This window comes from Pteropus alecto, unplaced genomic scaffold (assembly GCF_000325575.1).
Source record: "Pteropus alecto unplaced genomic scaffold, ASM32557v1 scaffold123, whole genome shotgun sequence".
NCBI lineage: Eukaryota > Metazoa > Chordata > Mammalia > Chiroptera > Pteropodidae > Pteropus > Pteropus alecto.
The window spans coordinates 998,309-1,016,469 of record NW_006433950.1 but is presented as its reverse complement, the minus strand read 5'-3'; the positions used below and the strand labels follow the sequence as shown (position 1 = coordinate 1,016,469).

Genomic DNA, 18,161 nt, shown 5'->3' with positions numbered 1-18,161 from the left:
TCCATACCAGACTCAGAGCAGAAACGCCAGTAGGTGCCTACAAAAAAAAAGGCCACAAAAGACCAGGAAAAGGGTAGCCCAGCAGAACAGGAAACTTTCAGACAACAACCACTCTGAAGAAACTGTGGCCTTGCCACACCCACTCCTGTGACGGCCAGTAGCAAACAGGCTCCGTTACTCCTAAGTCTGTAATGAGGACCCTCGCCCACTCCCCAGCGCTCTGAGCCGTGGGGGTGTCAGAGCGGTCTGAGGAGGAAGCCACGGCTTTCACCTCTGACGGGTGGTAAGGAGCCCCCCCACCCCCGGTGTCAGTGGCGATCCCCTGGGGAGCCTGGCCTTCCACCACCCAGCACTCATTAGGTGGGCCTCCCCTTCCAGCTGGGTTGGGGCACATGGTCCACTGGAGAGCCAGGATGCTGGCCCACGCCTGGCTGTAAAGAGGCCATGCCCCTGCCCTGTGTGTAAGTGGAGGCCACTTGGGAATCAGGAACGAGGCGCTCCTGTCCCCCTCAGCCAGGGGGTGCCACTGGCGGCCTCCTGGGAATCTAGATGCCCCAGCATCCCTCCCAGACCCAGCAGTGCTGAGGAGTCTACATCTTGGGCGTCAACAAAAACCTGGCTTTACATCTCACCGAGCAGTAAGGAGGTGACAGCCCTGCCCCCTCCTCCTGCCAGAGGCTGTGTCAAAAAAAAAAAAAAAAAATACAGCTAAAATCAAAAATTAAAATCAGATCCAAGGTCTGATAATATGATACTCAAAATGTCCATGTCTCAATCAAAAAGCACTCATCATATCTAGAACCAAAAATATCTCAGACTGAGTAATAAAGGACAATCAATACATGCTAACACTGAGATGAAGCGATGTGAGAATTATCTGACAAATATTTAAAGCAGCCATGTTAAAAATACTTCAATGAGCAATTATGAATATGATTGAAAAAAATGAAAAGACAGACAGCCTCGGCTAAGAAACGGAAAGTGTCAGCAAAGTTTTCCAAAGTGAAAAATGCAATAATCAAGACAAAAAGTTCACTGGGATCGATGACCAAATGGAAGAAGTGGAGGAAAGAATAACTGAACTGGAAGATTAAACACCAGAAATTATCCAATCCGAACAAAAGAGAGAAAACGGACTGGTAAGAAAATAGAGAGTCTCAGGGACCTTTGCAGACTGTAACAAAGACATGACAGCCACGACAGTGAACCCCCAAGGGGAAGGGTGGGGGAGGGGCGGGGCTAAAGGAAAGCTCTTGAAATAGTGGCCGAAAACTTCCCAGCAACAGACAGAAACTACAGATTCAAGCAGCTAAGTGAAACTCAAACAGAATAAGAGAGAAATATCCATACTGGGTCACATTGTAACGTCTAAAAACCACAGACAAAGGAAAAATCTGGAAAGCAGCTAGAGAAAACACCCTATCCCCGGAGGAAAAACAACTGACTTGCTCATCAGAAACCACGAAGGCTAAAAGGATGTGGCAAACAGCTGTCAATCACTGAAAGAGCAGACTTTCCCTTTCTAGATTACGCCGGGTCTCAGTGGCTCTGACAGATAGGGTGTGGCTGGTGGAAGCCACCTGCATGACCGCTGAGACCAGGGCATAAACCGTGGCACAGCTCCCGCCCAGCCCTCTCTTGGGGTGCTGAGCCTTGCACTCCAGCCACCACGCTGCAAGGAAGTCTCACGGCAGATGGCTCCTGCCAAGGTCCCATGCGACGATCCGCGACCTGAGCGACGAAGCCCTGGGATCAACTCCAGCCCCAGCCCCAGCGGGCGGCAAAGACATGAGACCCAGAGCATGAGCCACCTCGCCTAGCCCAGTCCACCTCAGCACCGCGAGAATTAATAAAGGAAGGTTGTCTGGTGCCTTTGAATTTGGGGCGGTTGATTTGCGACACCAGGTAACCAGAAAAGAACCTGAGTCAGGTCCCCAGCTCTATCACGGACCCAGGGCAGGTGGCCACACGCAGCCTCGCACACCACACATGAAGCCCACGCAGTACCTGCACGAGAAGTCCGGGCTACGAGAACCCAAGCAGAGGAGAGCACCTCGGAGCCGTGTATTCTGACCGTTCTCGCAAAAACATTCACCGCCAACGCGTTTTCTCACTTAGGGACGTGTCCCCGACGTCCGAGGGCTTCCCCGTGGGCCACCAACGCGCCAACGCCTGCACGCATATCACTGAGTAATGCCAGAAAACCTCCATTTACAGTGTGAGGCACACGTGCCAGTAAGACAGCTTGCGGTATTTTGAGACGGGAGAGGAAGTTACTTATTCGGAAGGCAAGTGCGTAAGGAATTCTGTGCTGGAGGAGAGGACGCTATACCTGGACGAGAGTAAATGTCAAATGTCCAGTTCCTTCCACTTGAACTTTCTTTCCCAATGCGATGCGCTGAATAATTGGGCTTAACTGAAATTTACAAATATCCATTGGATATTTAACTCTCTGGCAAGAGCAAGCTGTTCAGAAAACGAAACACTCTCCTAACTGATCCTACCTTTAACTGGCAAATATTATACGTAACATTGTCAGAATTAAAACTGTTTTACTGGCACAAGGCATTCTCAGAAAATTAAATGATTCTATGATTCGCTATCAAATATGTTATCAGGTAACTATTGTCAATAGGACACTCATCAATTTTATTTTCGCAAGGAGTTAATTCAACATTCACTTAAGAGGGCTAAAATACGGTGATGTCTGCTTGGGACATGGTGTGTAATAAAGTGAATTGTTGCATACATCAAAGCTTTTCTACAAAAGATGATGCGTTTCGACTAGGTGATTTATAACCCACCGTGAAATTCAAAAGACTAACCAGCAAGCACGGGAACTAAATGCACAGTCTGTGCTCATTAACACGGTGCTTCAGCTCCCTGAGCTCCCCAATCATACCTCCTGGAAGAGAAAAAACTTTACAGTACTATGGCTTTAATGGATGCTTGTGAATCGTTCGGTACAGCAAAAATACCTAAAATGAAGCAGAATGGATGGACAGTCGCTTCTGTCGCAGCTCAGAGATTGGGGTATCAAAAATGACTTAAGGAGGCTAAGTAGTTACTTTAAATAACAGGCACTATGTGGGCTAAAATGGTCACTGAAAGCATCTCAGGCTGAGCAAAGTGGAGCTGGTGTTTTAGTGACGGCTTTCCTTCCTGGAGAAGCTAAGGGAATGGAACGTAGCACCGTTAAAAAAAAAAGAAAAAAAAACCTTGAAAAGTCAGACTTAAATTCGCTTTGCTTCTACTGTCTTCTTTATACGGCAAACACGAGATTTAACAAAGTGAAAAATGAAATTATGCTGTTAAATGTAAAGATCTATTTAGCAGGTAGTGTTTCAAAAAGGTTTCTTTCCGTTTGGGCACATATCTGCCTTATTAGTTTATAAAGTACAGTTTTCCCTTTTAGCTTCCCAATAGCCCCCAAATTCAGTTAGGTTTGAGATTCAATTCATATATTATATAAGACTCATCTCTTTGCCAAAACAAAGAGTTTGGATTTAAAGGATTTAAAGAGAGCCTTAAAAAATAGGAATATCCCTAAATAAATGAGGAGAGGGAAATACGAAGATTAAAATACTTGAATTAAACTTGGAGCGGCTGATATAACTGGGAGATGCAATTCTGGGGGTTTAGAATTAGCACAACAATAAATAGGTACCGAAATGATACGTGGAGGTGATAGACGTAATCCAGCGATGTAGGATTTTAAAATGCTTGGGCGATAATTACAAGACCCAGAGAATAAATGAGAGGGAAGAGGAGAATCTGCTACAGTTCTCAGCACCCCAGAGAAGCTGAAGGAGCTTGAGGTCAACGGGGAGGCCGGCAGGGCAGGGAACGCCTGCTGAGAAGCCTTCTCAGACGAGCACGGCGCAGGCAGAGTGAACAGCTGAGCAGGGTGACGCTCCTTCCAGAACGAGGTTCGGATAAATGCAAGGGGATCACCTTTCAGAAAGAAACTGTGGGGTTTACCTAACAAGTACTAATAATTCAAGAATTTGAACTATAGGGGATACCAGCGAGCCTGGGGCTGAGCAGGGCGGGTGGGGAGGGCCTGACAAAGCGAGCACCAGGCTGAATCGAGTGAGCTGACTGATGGAGGCGCCCCTGAATCCTATCACGGTTCCACCCACCGAGCGAGTGGGGACACTCCTGTTCTCCACTGTCTGCTGTTCTTCCAAACTTTAGGAAACGTGTGAAGACTTTAAAATGCAGTGGGAAAGAGGAGAAACAGCCTGGGTGTCCTCGGCTGTACAGCCCACGGACTGCACTTAAAGGACCCCAGAGCGTGGAAGCTGACTTCAGAACACCGTGTGCACGTGCGTGTACGTGTGCGTGTGCTGGGGGCCCGGGGCAGTATTCTTCTCTGATCGGTGTGCGTCTTAGGAGGAATGTGCCCAGCGTGACAGAGGAAAGGAGGGACATCCGGCACCCAGTCACTCGGGTCACGTACCAAGGCGACGTCCGATCATGCTCTGCTCACTCTCAGACTCCTGCCGCGGAGGCCTGGGCAGCAGACAGACAGACGGACGGAGCGTGGCACAGTCGGGAGGCATAGGGCAGCGTGAGCACGTGCAGCAAGACCCGCCGTGCGCTATTTCAGGCTGGAACTGTGAAGACAGCTTAAGGGCGTAACGAGGATGTCGCACTAAGCAGTGAAGGCCAGATCGGACCAGGCACAGACAGCGCTGCGATGTCTCACGCAGCAACAGACCGAGCTGGGACTTAATCCCCGGCTGGCAGCGGCTCTCCATCCCGCTACCCAGGCGCACGCACAGGAAGCTACAGCCACCCACGACCGCCGTGGCCGCATCCGTGAGTGCCAAGTTCCCCTGCGGCTTCAAAACAGACCCTTTTGGCACCAGAAGTGACACATCCAAAGCAGGATGTAGAGATCTGAGCTCAGAAACATTTGAAAAAAAATATATGTTGTATGTTATGGGGACTTATCAAGTGTTATACTCTGGAAAATTAGAAGGAAAATGTTAAATGTCTAAAACCCATCCCCCAGTCTAAACGACAAACTTCATTTTCCGCTCATCTGAAAACTGGTCTGCTAAAGTTAGGATTCATTTTGCATGCGAAGGGTAGCAAAGGACACTACAAAATGAGCCCCCAAGCCTTGAAATAAAATCTTTTATGATTCAATTTAAAGACTGGCACCTTAGCCCCAGGAAAGCAAACTGCTGTTTTCACTGGGGGCCTTCCCACACCCTCACGGCAGGGCTAGGCTTCGACGCAAGGTTCTTGCTGAGTTTACAGCGGGTCCTGAAACACAACTGTTTCATTCACTGTCATTTCATTATGACAATGATGAGCAGAAAAAACACGCATCCGTCCCCGGGGGGCCACCGGAGTGTGCTGTCCACCTGCGTCTGGGCGGGTTTTCCCCCGGGACTCCGGTTTCCTCCCACATCCCAAAGACGGGGCGGTGGGGACACCGGCGTGTCTGATCTGTCCCCGAACAAGAGCGCAAGTGTCCGTCGGTGCTCGCTGCGGGGGAAGGGTGTCCCCTGCAGACGGGGCCCCGCCCGGCACCCTGCACGAAAACATCGTGGTCTTGTTTTTATTAAATTTTCTTAAATGTCTGTAGAGCTCACATTTCTTTCCATGTTTAATATTAGAAGTGTTTTGGGGTCTTTATTGAGAAGTTTGGTGATATTTTTGTGGCCAGAAATATGCTGTTAGGAACGTAACCTTTGTTTATATCAATGAGCCTACATTAAAATCGGTTTCATTATACGCCATTTTGCTTAAAGTCACAGTTTCCAAGGACCTGCTGACGTCAGTGAGGACCGAATGAACGACAGTTTTGCAAACAGGAAACCCCGACGCCAAACACGTTGCACTGAAAACGATGTCAGGGCGATCGACGTCAGGGCTAGCTCATCGTGCCGCCGTAAGCTAGCTCATCGTTAAAAAGCAGAGAAGGGCCTGACAAACCACAGACACTGAGAAGGCACGTCTTTAAAAATCACCTTTTCTAATCGAATCCACTTTCTTGTAATTTCACTGATAATCTGGAATGCTGAGAATTTAATTTGGACGATGGCTGAAATACATTATCTTCTTATTTTTTTATTTGCCAGAATTTGTTTTATGTCTGAAGTTGCCCACAAATTTTTTCTCTACTTCACTGACTCCTTCACTGATTACTCTTCTGCTGCATACTATAAAAATGCCTCATACGAATCATAAAACTTATAGAAAAGCGTTTGTATATAAGCAGAGTTAATCTGAAGGTCCTTTTTGTCTCAATCTGTGTTATTAAAACGTGCTGAACTGTGAGGGTGCACTTGAACTCTAGTGCTTACTCGTGCCAGGTCGTCATGATTACTGCAGCCATTACAACTTTATCAAGTAGACACCACCATCATCTGCACTTTGAAAACGAGGAAACCAAGGCGCTATCCCGCTAGCGACCTGGGGCCTGCCTTCCGTTATGAACTATCTTACCTGAGCTAAACTTTCTGTGTGATCGGTCCTTCTAAGCAAACAGCTTTCGAGCTCCAGAGTCCCCTTAACCAGTATTTCTCAAACTGTCTCTTGACTTCATTTAAGTCTCAATGATCTAAGCTGACCTACAGCTAATAACCTTTAAATTCTTAAATCTTTTTGTGTTAAATGGACAGGACTAATTGAGCTATGCTTTTTACTTCAAAGATGACCTTGTGGGCATAAATTTCAAGTATCTGAGAAGTGCAATCAGTCACTGAAGCTATTTCCCTAACGCTAAGGAGCAAATGAAATTCATAAACTGCTAACATCACTCGCCAGCTACATTTGGATAATCGAGCCCACTAACCCCCAGTTCAAGATGCTAATCACGCCTCTTCCAGGAAACAATGAATGCTAACTTTGATCTGAAAGGTCAGGATGGAAATCAGCTCTGCACATGGAAGGGGGTGTACACGCAGTGCATGTACACGGGTGCTTGGCGGCCTCAATGCGCTCGGTCTTTCGAAGCGCCGCGAAGAGGAGGAAGGAAAAGGCCAGCAGAGCAGAAAGGCCGAGCCGAGGGTCAGGGGCCGACGCGTAAGCATGGCGCCCGGGGGGCTGGGAACACCCTGCACCCCCTGCACCCCTGCACCTGCCCGCAGGCGCTGAGGGCAGGCTCTTGGGCTTGAATTTTAAGTGAATTTCATCTGCATCACACACAGGAAAAAAGATGAAAATCAACATAGAAACCACGATTCCAGTCTAATACTCTGATTTTTATTCATATTCAAATGCACACATTTAAATTAAAAAAAAAAAAAAACACTCAGAAATCAGCAAATTACCTCGAATGTAGCTCTGTGCTGCCATTATTATACTTGAAACAAGGTTTTGAATAAAAGAGACCTGAAGGAAAGAGACAGAACATAAGAACGCATGCGATAGCAGGACGTTTAGCTATTGATAAGAACAATCAGATACCGTTGGAAATCCAAATACCTACTTGCCTAGCGACACTTGAACACGTTGAAAGTGTTGTGATTATTACATTACTACTATGAATACCGTGTTATTCTAATCGAAAGCCCGAAGCGAGAGCCTGATATTATCCCACGCAGAAATAAAATTCACATCCTGTTAACGCTTCAACGATAAGTCTTCAATGATGTATCTATTTCTGTTCATGAAAACAGCATCTTAAGAATTAAGAAAAATGTAAAGCACTGTTTTATACTAGATAATAATATTTGGAATCTAAAATGTCCCTGTAAATGTTAAATAAGTCTACAACTTTGGGTGCAGAAAGGTATTTTTCAGCTCTGTGACGAGCCTGTCCCGTGCCGGGCCGGCGTGGTGTCTTGGGTCCCTTATTCCTGGAACCTTCTCCCTGGTCGTCCTGTGATTACAGGGACCCAGTTTCAGAGAGCCGAAGCTCATAGGCAGAGTTGGGCTCCAAGCAACAGACCAGGAGTCACACAGCCTTCCGTTAAAAATCTCAGACATTTGATGAGACTCGCGCTCTCAAAAGTAACTATGGAAAGCAAAGAGTATGGTCAGCTCTTATGTAATGCAAGTTTATTCATTTCGATGAAGGTGACATCGTAAGTGGGCTGCCGGTCCGATGGCAGGGCTGCCGGTCCAGGGCCTTTAATTTGCTCATCGCGTTTTGGTTCGATGTGGCTGACGGAAGTCGTGCGACTCTCCCGCCCTCCTCCTCACACACCCCAGTCCGCCCTACACACCCCGAATAATTTCATGTTTTAAAAGCCTCAGTATTAAAAAAAAAAAATCATACCTTAAAAAAAAGTCTCCCTAACAAACTAGAGGCTACTGCTTACCAGGCTGGCCCCAGCCACACCCAAGGCCTGGTATTTGTGTCGCTGTGCGGTCCCCTCGCACGTGACTCCCGTAAGAAATAAGGTGCTGTGACGTGCCGAGGGCGCCCCTGAGCTGGGTCACACCGCGGACCTCGCCTTGCTCTCCCGGATGGCCCACCGGACGTCAGGACACTCACGCAGCCCTGCAGAGAGGACGTGCGCGATGCCCTGTGACGCAGCCACCTCAGAGGCGAGTGCCCGGTCTCCGCGAAGCCTCGCGCACAGACCGGGCTGTAAGTTTAACACATGTTCTGGATCTCTCTTCAGATAAAGAAGAGAAAGCGAATAACAGTACCAAGCAGAACGACAGAACGTTCTTTCGCGGTGTTAGTCTTTAACATAAAACCAGTATCTGTGCATCACAGTACTCTGCGTCACAGACGCGGATGCAGGCTGGGCATCCACGACCACGACACGCAGTGGGCAGGGGGAGGAGTGGAGAGTGAGGGCGCCCGACTGTGCCCGCGCTCGGAGTGTGCTCCCAGCGCGACCCCGGCCCCCGGCAAATGCAGAGCGTCTTACGCAGGGTGCGCGTGACACTTAAGACGATGGCCTTCTCCTTAAGGAATTACAATGTGTGTATGAACTTCCCAGAAACAGGAGAATCAGTAAAGATACGGTGATGAGCTGTCAAAGAAGGAAAATGGCTTATTAAAAACCCAAGTGCCGACGATAAAATATGTAAGTTATAGTACATACGTGTGTTTACTTTGCATCTGTGGATGTGAGTGAGTGTGTGTGTGTGTGTGTGTGTGCGTGTGTGTGTGTGTGTGTGTGTGTATCCCCCAAATTATTCAACCCTAAGGAAAACAAGGACTGGGGCGATTTGAAGCTTACACAGAGACAGGAGTGCATGGCAGCCCCCCTCCTTCCCAGGTCCCTGGAGCACCCTGAATGTGAACACGCTTGGGGAGGAAAAGGGGGGCTGGGATTACGAAGGCGCCATCCAGGGCGGAAGGCGCGATCAGCAGGGAAAAGGGTTCCAGCTCACGCCGCCTTTCACAGGGTTCGTCTCTGAAACGCCAAGCCAGAGGGGCTCCCCTCGGGAAGGCCCCGCGCGGGCCATGCACTGCCGGCCACGTGACTCCTGGCACGGGGCACAGGCTTCATGGGGAGAGCTGGTGGCAGCGACATCACATTTTATCATTCCATTACTTTAAGTGGACATGTTGAAGGCTTAGTGACATTGGCCACGTGGAAATGTATTACCAAATAAACCTATATGGCCCTCCCCAAAAAAGCATAAGAAAAAGGAATAAATTTAACAAAACACCGAAATTGCTTAAGTATAGATGCATTATATAAAACAGAATGCAAAGGTTAAAGCGATGTATTTATGGAAAATGTCAATTGACAAATGAAGATATTCAGAAAGCAAAAAATAAGTGTCAAAAATGGAAAATGAAAATAAAATATCAAATGAAAAAGCCACCACTAACAAATGCAATTTCGCCGGAGCCGTTGGGGACGCCAGCGGCAAATTGCTAAGGACCAATCGCTGGGGACTGTCGCGTTAGATGTTCCTTATTGTAAGCGGTCGTCACACCCTGAGACACTTCGCCCAGTGGGGTCGCTGGTGGGGGCAGAGGCGAGAGGCTGGCCAGGTGGCTCTGGGAGCCCTCCCCCGCCCGCCCGACACGCCTCCTCGGCTTGATCTGTACGGAGGGTGCTGCCTAAGGTCGGCCTGACACCGGAGAGTCACAGCCGCTCCCCACCCAAAACATCTGAGCGGCGTCTCACAGTGTCGTGAAAAATGGGAACCATTTAGATGAAATGAAAACATGATCCTCTTTGCTGAAGCGAACGGAAGAAACCTTAAGTGGCTGTTATTCATTTCTCCTCATCATATCTCCTTCATCACGTCCCTTCGCTTCTGAATCGACTTCACTTACTGTAATTAAAAAGCGCAGCTGAAGGACTCACGGGGCATAAGCCACTACAGGGCAGGACGCCACGTACCAAGTTCACGGCAGTCTCTGCCGCCCGCGGACGGTCCTGTGTCTCACATACACAGCGACCGTTTTCCCCGCGTGGGTCACGGAGGAGGGACAAGGCCAAGTGCAGCTCCTCTTTGATGGACTTCTCACTGCATGCGCGGCCTCGAAAATAAAATCTTTTTGTTCTCACTGTGGCACATTTCGAAATGTGTCAGCTCGTTTGTGTGTTCGTTCAAGCATTAGTGCCTATGAAAGAAACGCCCCTCAACTCTGGGATATAAATTCTTTTCAAATTTCCAATGAGAATAAGAACACGGTATTTATCTTTTGAAAAACATCAAGAGCCCTACTGAGAGACGCCGCGAATAAAAATTATACAATATGATAAAATATCTACTTTTAAAAGGATGAGTTACAAAGTTACAAAAAGCGATGCCGTGAAAAAAGACATAAGAACTGAGAAAACCTGCAAACGCTATTTCATTTCCATCATCACTAAAACTTTCTAGCCATTAGTTTTCATTTCAGACCACCTGAAATAGAGCCTTCGACGGAGTAAAGTCCTATGTAACTTGTCTATTTGTTTATTCTTAAAGTGCTTTGCCCTGAAAATACAAAGCCTGCTTGATCCAATATCCCGAATCAAGTATCTGATTATCTGAATTTAAGAATACTCCGGTTTTATGAAACTGAAAACGAGACTTAAAAAGTAATAGACAGACAGACAGACCGAGCGAGCGAGCGACGGCCGAGGGCCGACCCGGGGACAGCGCACCTCGTCCGTGTTGTAGACGATCTGCAGGCCCGAGGAGATCATCTCCACCAGGTAGAGCAGGTACAGGGACACCGCGTTGATCTGCGAACGAACAGCAACAGCAAAGGTTAATGGAACGACCGGACCAACGACAAACGTACTGACATGAAATGCACAAGCTAACATCGCGAGTCCTTTGCTCTGACAGTGGCACTTAAAAACCGTTTCCCTTCCCGCTGTGAAATGAAGGAGCTGTGGATTCTGTTCTCAATGAAAGCCCAGCTTTGTCGGTAAAACTCTCAAATCCTCGAATTCACTGTGCTGGTGAACGCCCGACTAGGGACCGGGCCACAGGTGGGACTTTTAGCAGGTGGTCCTTCGATGTTTGTTTCCGAAGGCTTATTTTCAAACTTGGGGCTAAGTACACCCACACCGGGATATTTTTGCCCCCAAGGCAGCTACGTAATACCAATCCATCTCCAAGGCACGTAGATGAAAAAGCCCCTGGGCCGGGGAAACGTGAGGACCATGCCAGCAGACCATAAGCCATAAGCAGTGCATCCTGAAAACGGCCTTATTTGCAAAGAATCCAGAATTTATGAAAGCAGCTGCAGAGTCATATTAAGTTTCATCGGTGGTATCGCATACAATTTAAAATATGTTTATGAGCAAATCGGTTTTATAAACAAATGAGTTTTTTCTAGTTGATTAATTAGTCTCTGAAAGATAGACATTATATGATCTAAACAAACAAACAAAAATAAAGACAAGAATATCCGCTTTAACGCAAAGAGTCTCACAGAATCCTGAATGGGAAGCGTAAATCGTTTCAAGTAAACAAGCAGTGAAGGGTAAATACCATGACATGGCCGGAAAAGACCATATAGCGTGATTCCATTTATACAAAATGTACAGAATAGGCAAATTCGCAGAGATCCACGGCTGACTGGTGACTGCCCAGGGCTGGGGAATCCGGGGGAGATAGGGTGACTGCTAACGAGCACGGGATTCCTTTACGGGGCGATGAAATGTTCTGAATCCGATGATGACAGCAGCTACACGACTCCCTGAATATATTAAAACCACTGAATTGTACGCTGTTACTAGGTGAACTGTATGTTATGCAAATTATTTCTCAATAAAGCTGTTACACAAATAACAAACAAAATAAAGAAATAGGAAGCAGTGAAAATGTTCCATTGAGCCAGGAAACTGCTACCTTGAGTTAAAAACAAAGAGAAAGCAAGATGTGATTTCTCTCATGTCACCCTTGACTCTCCTCCAGGCCCTGCTGGGTAAATGACAGAATGCTGGAGTGGACAGAGGTTTTTTGGTACCCTAGACCTCGGGCAAAGTGGCCCTGTACCGCCAGGGCCTGGCAGAGCCGGTGGCTCCCAGGGGAAGCAGGATCATCCTGGATGTCCCCTGCCTTCCCAGTCCTCAAAGTCCAGCAGGTGTCAAAGTCTTGTCAAGACCCAAGTGGGCCACACAAAAAGACACGGGACTCTGGTGACAGGTGATTTAGCTTGATATGAACTTCTGAGTGACCTTCCTCAGGACAGGGTGCAGCAGGGCTTCGTCCCACGGCAGACACCCAGACATTGGATCGTGGCACTGACGCCAGCCTGTCAGAAACGGCGTCAGGGAAAGTTCATTCCTGTGAACAGCAACTTAGGGCTACACCTACGACAGCTCTCTGCTCTGACTTTTGGGATGCTTCTGTGAGAAAATATCAGTACATGACAAACTGTAAAGGGACTGCCAGATGGCAGGCTGACCAGCATTCACTGAGTACCCACTACATGCCAGGCACTGAGCTTAAATTCTGGGGTACGAAAATAAGTAGGCTGTTAACTTCTAAAATCTAATTTCAGATGGTAAACGTATCTGTCAAATTGAAAGGAACATATAACCTAACCGTGTGATCATTATAAGATCGAGCAACTCCATATTCATAGAATACTAATTCTCAAAGGAACGGGTTACAAATAAGTGTAAGAGTTTCTGCTGTGCAGAAACGGGCCAGTGCACTTTCTGTGACTGGAGGAGTCACACTAAGATAAGACATTTCAGGTCCCTAGTGAGAGGAAGGATAAAAAGGAGATACTGGTGTTTTTGTAAGAAATGTATGGTTATTAAGTATTGTGTCCTAAAGATGGCTGAACCGAATGATGAGCAGAAGAAAATCCACTGAAGATAAACAGCACATGTGACCTTCGTGTCCTGGAAACCAGGCGACAGGACGCCCGGGGAAAAAGCAGCACGCAAATGTGAGAGAGAAAGAGGTAAAAACAAAACAAACACCCTACGGTGTATTCTCAGCATAGGTACGAAATTTAACATATTATAGAAGACGAAATTTACAGACTCCAGAGTGCCTCTGGAATGTCACTGCAAGGGTGTTTTTAGCTTTACTGCAAACTGATACAGTAAAAACGAATGTGGCAGAAACTTCTGATTTGCTGTTACAGCGCTGTCAACTGTCTTTCATCCCTAGTTCCTAAGTGTTGAAATTCCTCCAAATTTGATAACAAGTGCAAGCTTTTCTCAAAACCACAGGATTCCTTCTTCCGGCTAGCTATGAGGTCACACTCCACCCAGCTGCCCTGTTTGCTCCTGGACCGAGGGGTCAGTCCTATTTCATATCCAGCCATAGTCACTGACTCAGCCCTGGTGGTCAGCATTTCATTCCTCATTTCATGGTAGATTTTGCCACTGCCATCTGAACCGTTTCTGAAATCTACTTTCTGACACCTGGACATGGCCTCGGATCTGCTAAGAGGCGGAGTGTGAGTGTCGCCGCCTCTCTTTACCTGGAGGTGGCCGTACTCCTCGTAGGACAGGAGCTCATCCCCCGTGTGCACGTGGAAAATGGAGTGCAGACACGTCGCCGGCCGCGGGTCCTGCTTGAACTGCTGGACCTGGAATTCAGAATCAAAGTGACGTCACGCTCGTAACCCACATTCTCCTCCGCGGTCAGAGTGCGTAAGCGAGTTTTCATAAAACTTTTTAACGAGGAAGGTTAAAGGTTCGAGGCAGAGGACAGAACAAAGCAGAAATGCTACTTTTTCTAAAGAAACCAAACGCAGACAAAACGCATTAACTACTAATTAATAGAGCTAACGTGATTGTTGACTACTTAATTGATATTTTACAAACAAAGCAACTCAAGTGTAACGGGGAGCATGCTGACCTAGCAGCGATGGCGTTTGCAATGTTTGGCTTATTTTATTTTAGAGTCAAATCATGGACTGATTCGCTCTGTGGGACAGGGTTCCCGGGTTTGTGTCCCACTGCACTGCTATTTGGAAATGCCTGCGGTGACAACGGAAAGTGCTTCCGGCCACATTCCAACTGAGCAAGCATCGAACCTTCTAACACTCTCTCTTTCTCTAAGGACCACAAATCACAACCTAGACCCCCAACACGTTCCCATTTCCACATGTACTCTTACCGCTAAGGCAACAGCTCTAAGAGAACAGAGTCCATACCCTAACTTACTGATCGAACATACAACTTAACCATTTTAAAATGCTAAGTAAATACTAAATGATCTAACAGAGCCTATGGCCCGATCCTGTCTGATCTCGGAAGCTAAGCAGGGTCGGGCCTGGTTAGTATTTGGATGGGAGACCACCTAGGAAGACCAGGTGCTGTAGGTGTAAAAAATAATAAAATAAAATAAATGATCTAACAGACAAACTCTAAAAACAAATAACAACAACAAAAAAATCCGTCTACTCTCTTAGGTCCTGTTCAACTTGGCAAACATATACCGATGCCAACGACACGCCAACCGCTGGGCTAGTCCCGGAAATACGAGATGGACCGGGACAGAGAACGAGATACAAAGACACGTAAGTCTATGAAGAGGCAATGGTTTTCTTCTCTCTCTGAAACGATGCAAGTGATGATATTATCTGGTGGGTAAGGATCTTGCGTTGCTCCACCTGGCTCAGGTAACTACAGAGCCATGTTCTCTTCTCTACCTTCGAGTTCTTCTCATCCTTAAAATCCTATCAAAAAAACCATCTTCGTTTATAAGGTCCCTTCTGAACCTCAGCTAAATTCCTTCCTCTGGATTCCCACATCGGGGTGCTTATCCCTCAATTATTTCCACGGTCTTCTATTTGTAATAGTTGCTGTATTGCCCGCCATCTTATAAGCCTCTAGGAGGTACACTAACCAGTATGGTAGCCACTAGCTATGTGTAGCTCTAAATTTAATGACAACTACAAGTAAGTAAAATGTGGAAATTCACCGCCTCCGTCACACTGGCCACATCTCAAGTGCTCAATAGCCAAATGTGCCTAGTGGCTTCTGTGTCGCTCAGCACGGTGACACGGAACACCCCTATCCCCACAGAAAGTTTGCTGGGCAGCACTGTGCTGGCGGACAAACACACTAACTAACACACCTTCCTACCCCCAAGAGCCCTGCACAAACGAATGCAGCTGCCCTGGGACAGGTGCACACAATGCAAGTCGGGACCTGTCGGCAGGTAATCAGGAATGAGAGAACGCGGCGAGAGGAGAGGTGTGTGTCTTCTAACCTGAAGTGACCATGCCATCCAGGGTGGACTCAGAGAAGTGAGGAGGCTGTCCCTTCTCCATACCTGAACTACTGGAAACAGCCTGAGGCCACACAGACAGAAGAAGCCAATGTGGCCGCTTCCTTGACTATGCCATGATTATTACCTCAACGTATGGAACATGATTCTGGACTCTTCGACAAGAATATAATTACATTAAAACAAGATCCGTTTTGCCCATTTGATAGGAGCTATAAAATGATAAGGTTTTATCAGTTAGATAAAGTGATTGCTGCAGTTGACAAGGCAGTGTCTGTCATTTGTCTTCAAGACACGCAAGTACCCAGTCACTTTTTATATTCAGTCGCTGTGTCAGGGGAAAAGCAAGTAAAAAATGATCTAAGACGCTCAAATGGGAAATTACATAACTATACCTTGAGTCTTAAAGCTGTTAAACGACAAATAACTTAAAATTTCGGGAAAAAAATAAGACCCAAACTTTATAAGCTTTGAAATTTAACGAGGCATATTATATGTGAATTATAGACAAGAAGTACTCTTGAAAGCTGTCAAAATCAAGGATACATTAATTAGTATTTTACGATGTCTGCGTCTGGCAGGTAAAAATAAAGCAAAATTTTCTAGACTAAAAAAATTTGGGAATAATGTTTTCTCTGCTTGTATTTTATTGGATTTTTCTTGAAAACTTTAATCATTGTAAATAAACATCTTATTTTGAAAAAGGTAACTGAGTATTGTGTCGTCTATTCTTAATTTATACCCTTAAAATACGCTCTTAGGTAGAAAAAAATAATCACATAAAGGAATCCTGGAAGAATAAATTTTATAAAATTTTAATGATGTCTCATGAATTAAAAACTTAGTAGCATTTTAAACAAAAATTTTAAGTAGATAAAGACAGCAATATTCATAGCATATCGTAAAGCAAGTCTCTGCCCTCCAAACTGCAGATTGAATCAATTCTGAAAAGTCCTGAATGCTTCTAAATGAGAGAATAGGTATGTGAACATTTAGAGGTAAAAAAAAATACCTTCTGTTAATAAGTAAGCATTTAGACAAGTGGCAAGACAATAATAGACAGAAATCAGATTGTTCTATTCTGAAAATCAAGGAAAAGTATTTATCCACTCGAATTCCTAATAAATTAAGAATATCTCTTTTAGTAGCGTTTTTAGAAAATATGTCGGGAAGCGTGTTTTACACAGAGAAATCATCAAAAGTGGGAAGCCTTCAACTTTCTGGTCATGACTTTGCTTAAGAGAGAATAATTTTAATAAAAAGAGAGAAAGGAGGGAAGGGAGGGAGGGAGAAATGGGGAGAAGGAAAGAGAGGAAGGGGGAGGGAGGGAGGGAGGGTGGGTGAGAAGACAGAGAAGATGAGCCTTAAGGACAAAGAATAAATGGACCACAAATAGGCTTCATTTAGTTTTAAGGAAAGGCCAAAAGACATCTATTTCACATTTTAAAACATGGTAACGTTGCCATGGACTCAGGAAGGAAATGGGGAGCACCAGTAAGAGGTGACGGCCCGGCGGGAGGCAGTGGGCCGGGCGCGCGGCTGGCTCAATGTCCCTGCGTCAGCGCCCCCCTCAGCCTCATGTGGATTACTGTAACCGCCTCCATCCCTACGCTGAAAGGTCTGGGCATCAAAAACGTTAGAACAGGAAAATGCTTTAAAATCTGTAAACCCCTCCATCCTGTGGTATGCATTAAGACCTAATCCCAATGTAATCCATACCTTCTTTCGACTCAAACTTATTTGCATGGTTTACCCGTGTACTTATATAAAGGAACGATAATCCTTTGTAATTAAGAAATTTAAGACAGTTAAGTTACATTCAAGCTGTATTCAAAAGAAAACATAACTGTGAAGACTGGTTAGTAAGAATGAATAATATTTAGAAAGGGACGTTAACAATTGGCTAAACTAGCCACAAAGTAAAAGCTTTATATTACAGCATGTCCTTCCTTCTGATAAACGATTCTAATTTAAGTCCGTCAGCTTGTTTAACAAACACATGAAATTCATGGCTCTCGCAGTGTTTCTTTGAGAGAAAAGCTGAATTCACAGGCATTAGGCATTCATGAAATGATAAATGTGAAATAAACACTAAGTTCCTCACGCTTTGGAAAATAATGTTCATCGTAATTACTTCAACATATATGACATATCAGTTTAATTCAAGTACGTCAATATGACATAGTACTTTATTTCAAGCATTGAAAAACCTTTATGATAATGATTTGCAAAGTCAAATCTCAGTACACAAATTACAGGTTTGTCACACATCTCTATTATCAGCCTGCGAAAAAATGTACTTTCCTGCAAAGTAACATTTTCTTGTTGCCATATTTTGGTGGCAGAATATAAACGATTAATTTTCTAAGTTTTAACTTCAGATATAGGTCTTAAGAAGAAAATGTGCCACCACAGTCTTTGGATCCTTTTCAAGCATAAATGAAAACTTAATGTAATATTCACATGATAAAAACATACAAAATATTACATAATCAAAATTGCATGTCTAATTATTGATGTGAGTCTTTGTTAATGAATCATCAAACTGGGGTGGTCCAGGAGACACATGACAGACA

The 18,161-nt window shown here is 45.6% G+C and overlaps 1 protein-coding gene across 1 annotated transcript in view; it reads right to left on the bottom strand.

Moving 5' to 3' along the window:
- PHKB (phosphorylase kinase regulatory subunit beta) overlaps positions 1-18,161 on the bottom strand; it is a 115,895-nt gene that overhangs the window by 67,500 nt on the left and 30,234 nt on the right. Inside the window, 4 exon segments of the mRNA XM_015586935.2 lie at positions 7,293-7,328; positions 7,331-7,353; positions 11,037-11,117; positions 13,829-13,936. Coding sequence (XP_015442421.1) covers positions 7,293-7,328; positions 7,331-7,353; positions 11,037-11,117; positions 13,829-13,936 — 248 coding nt within the window.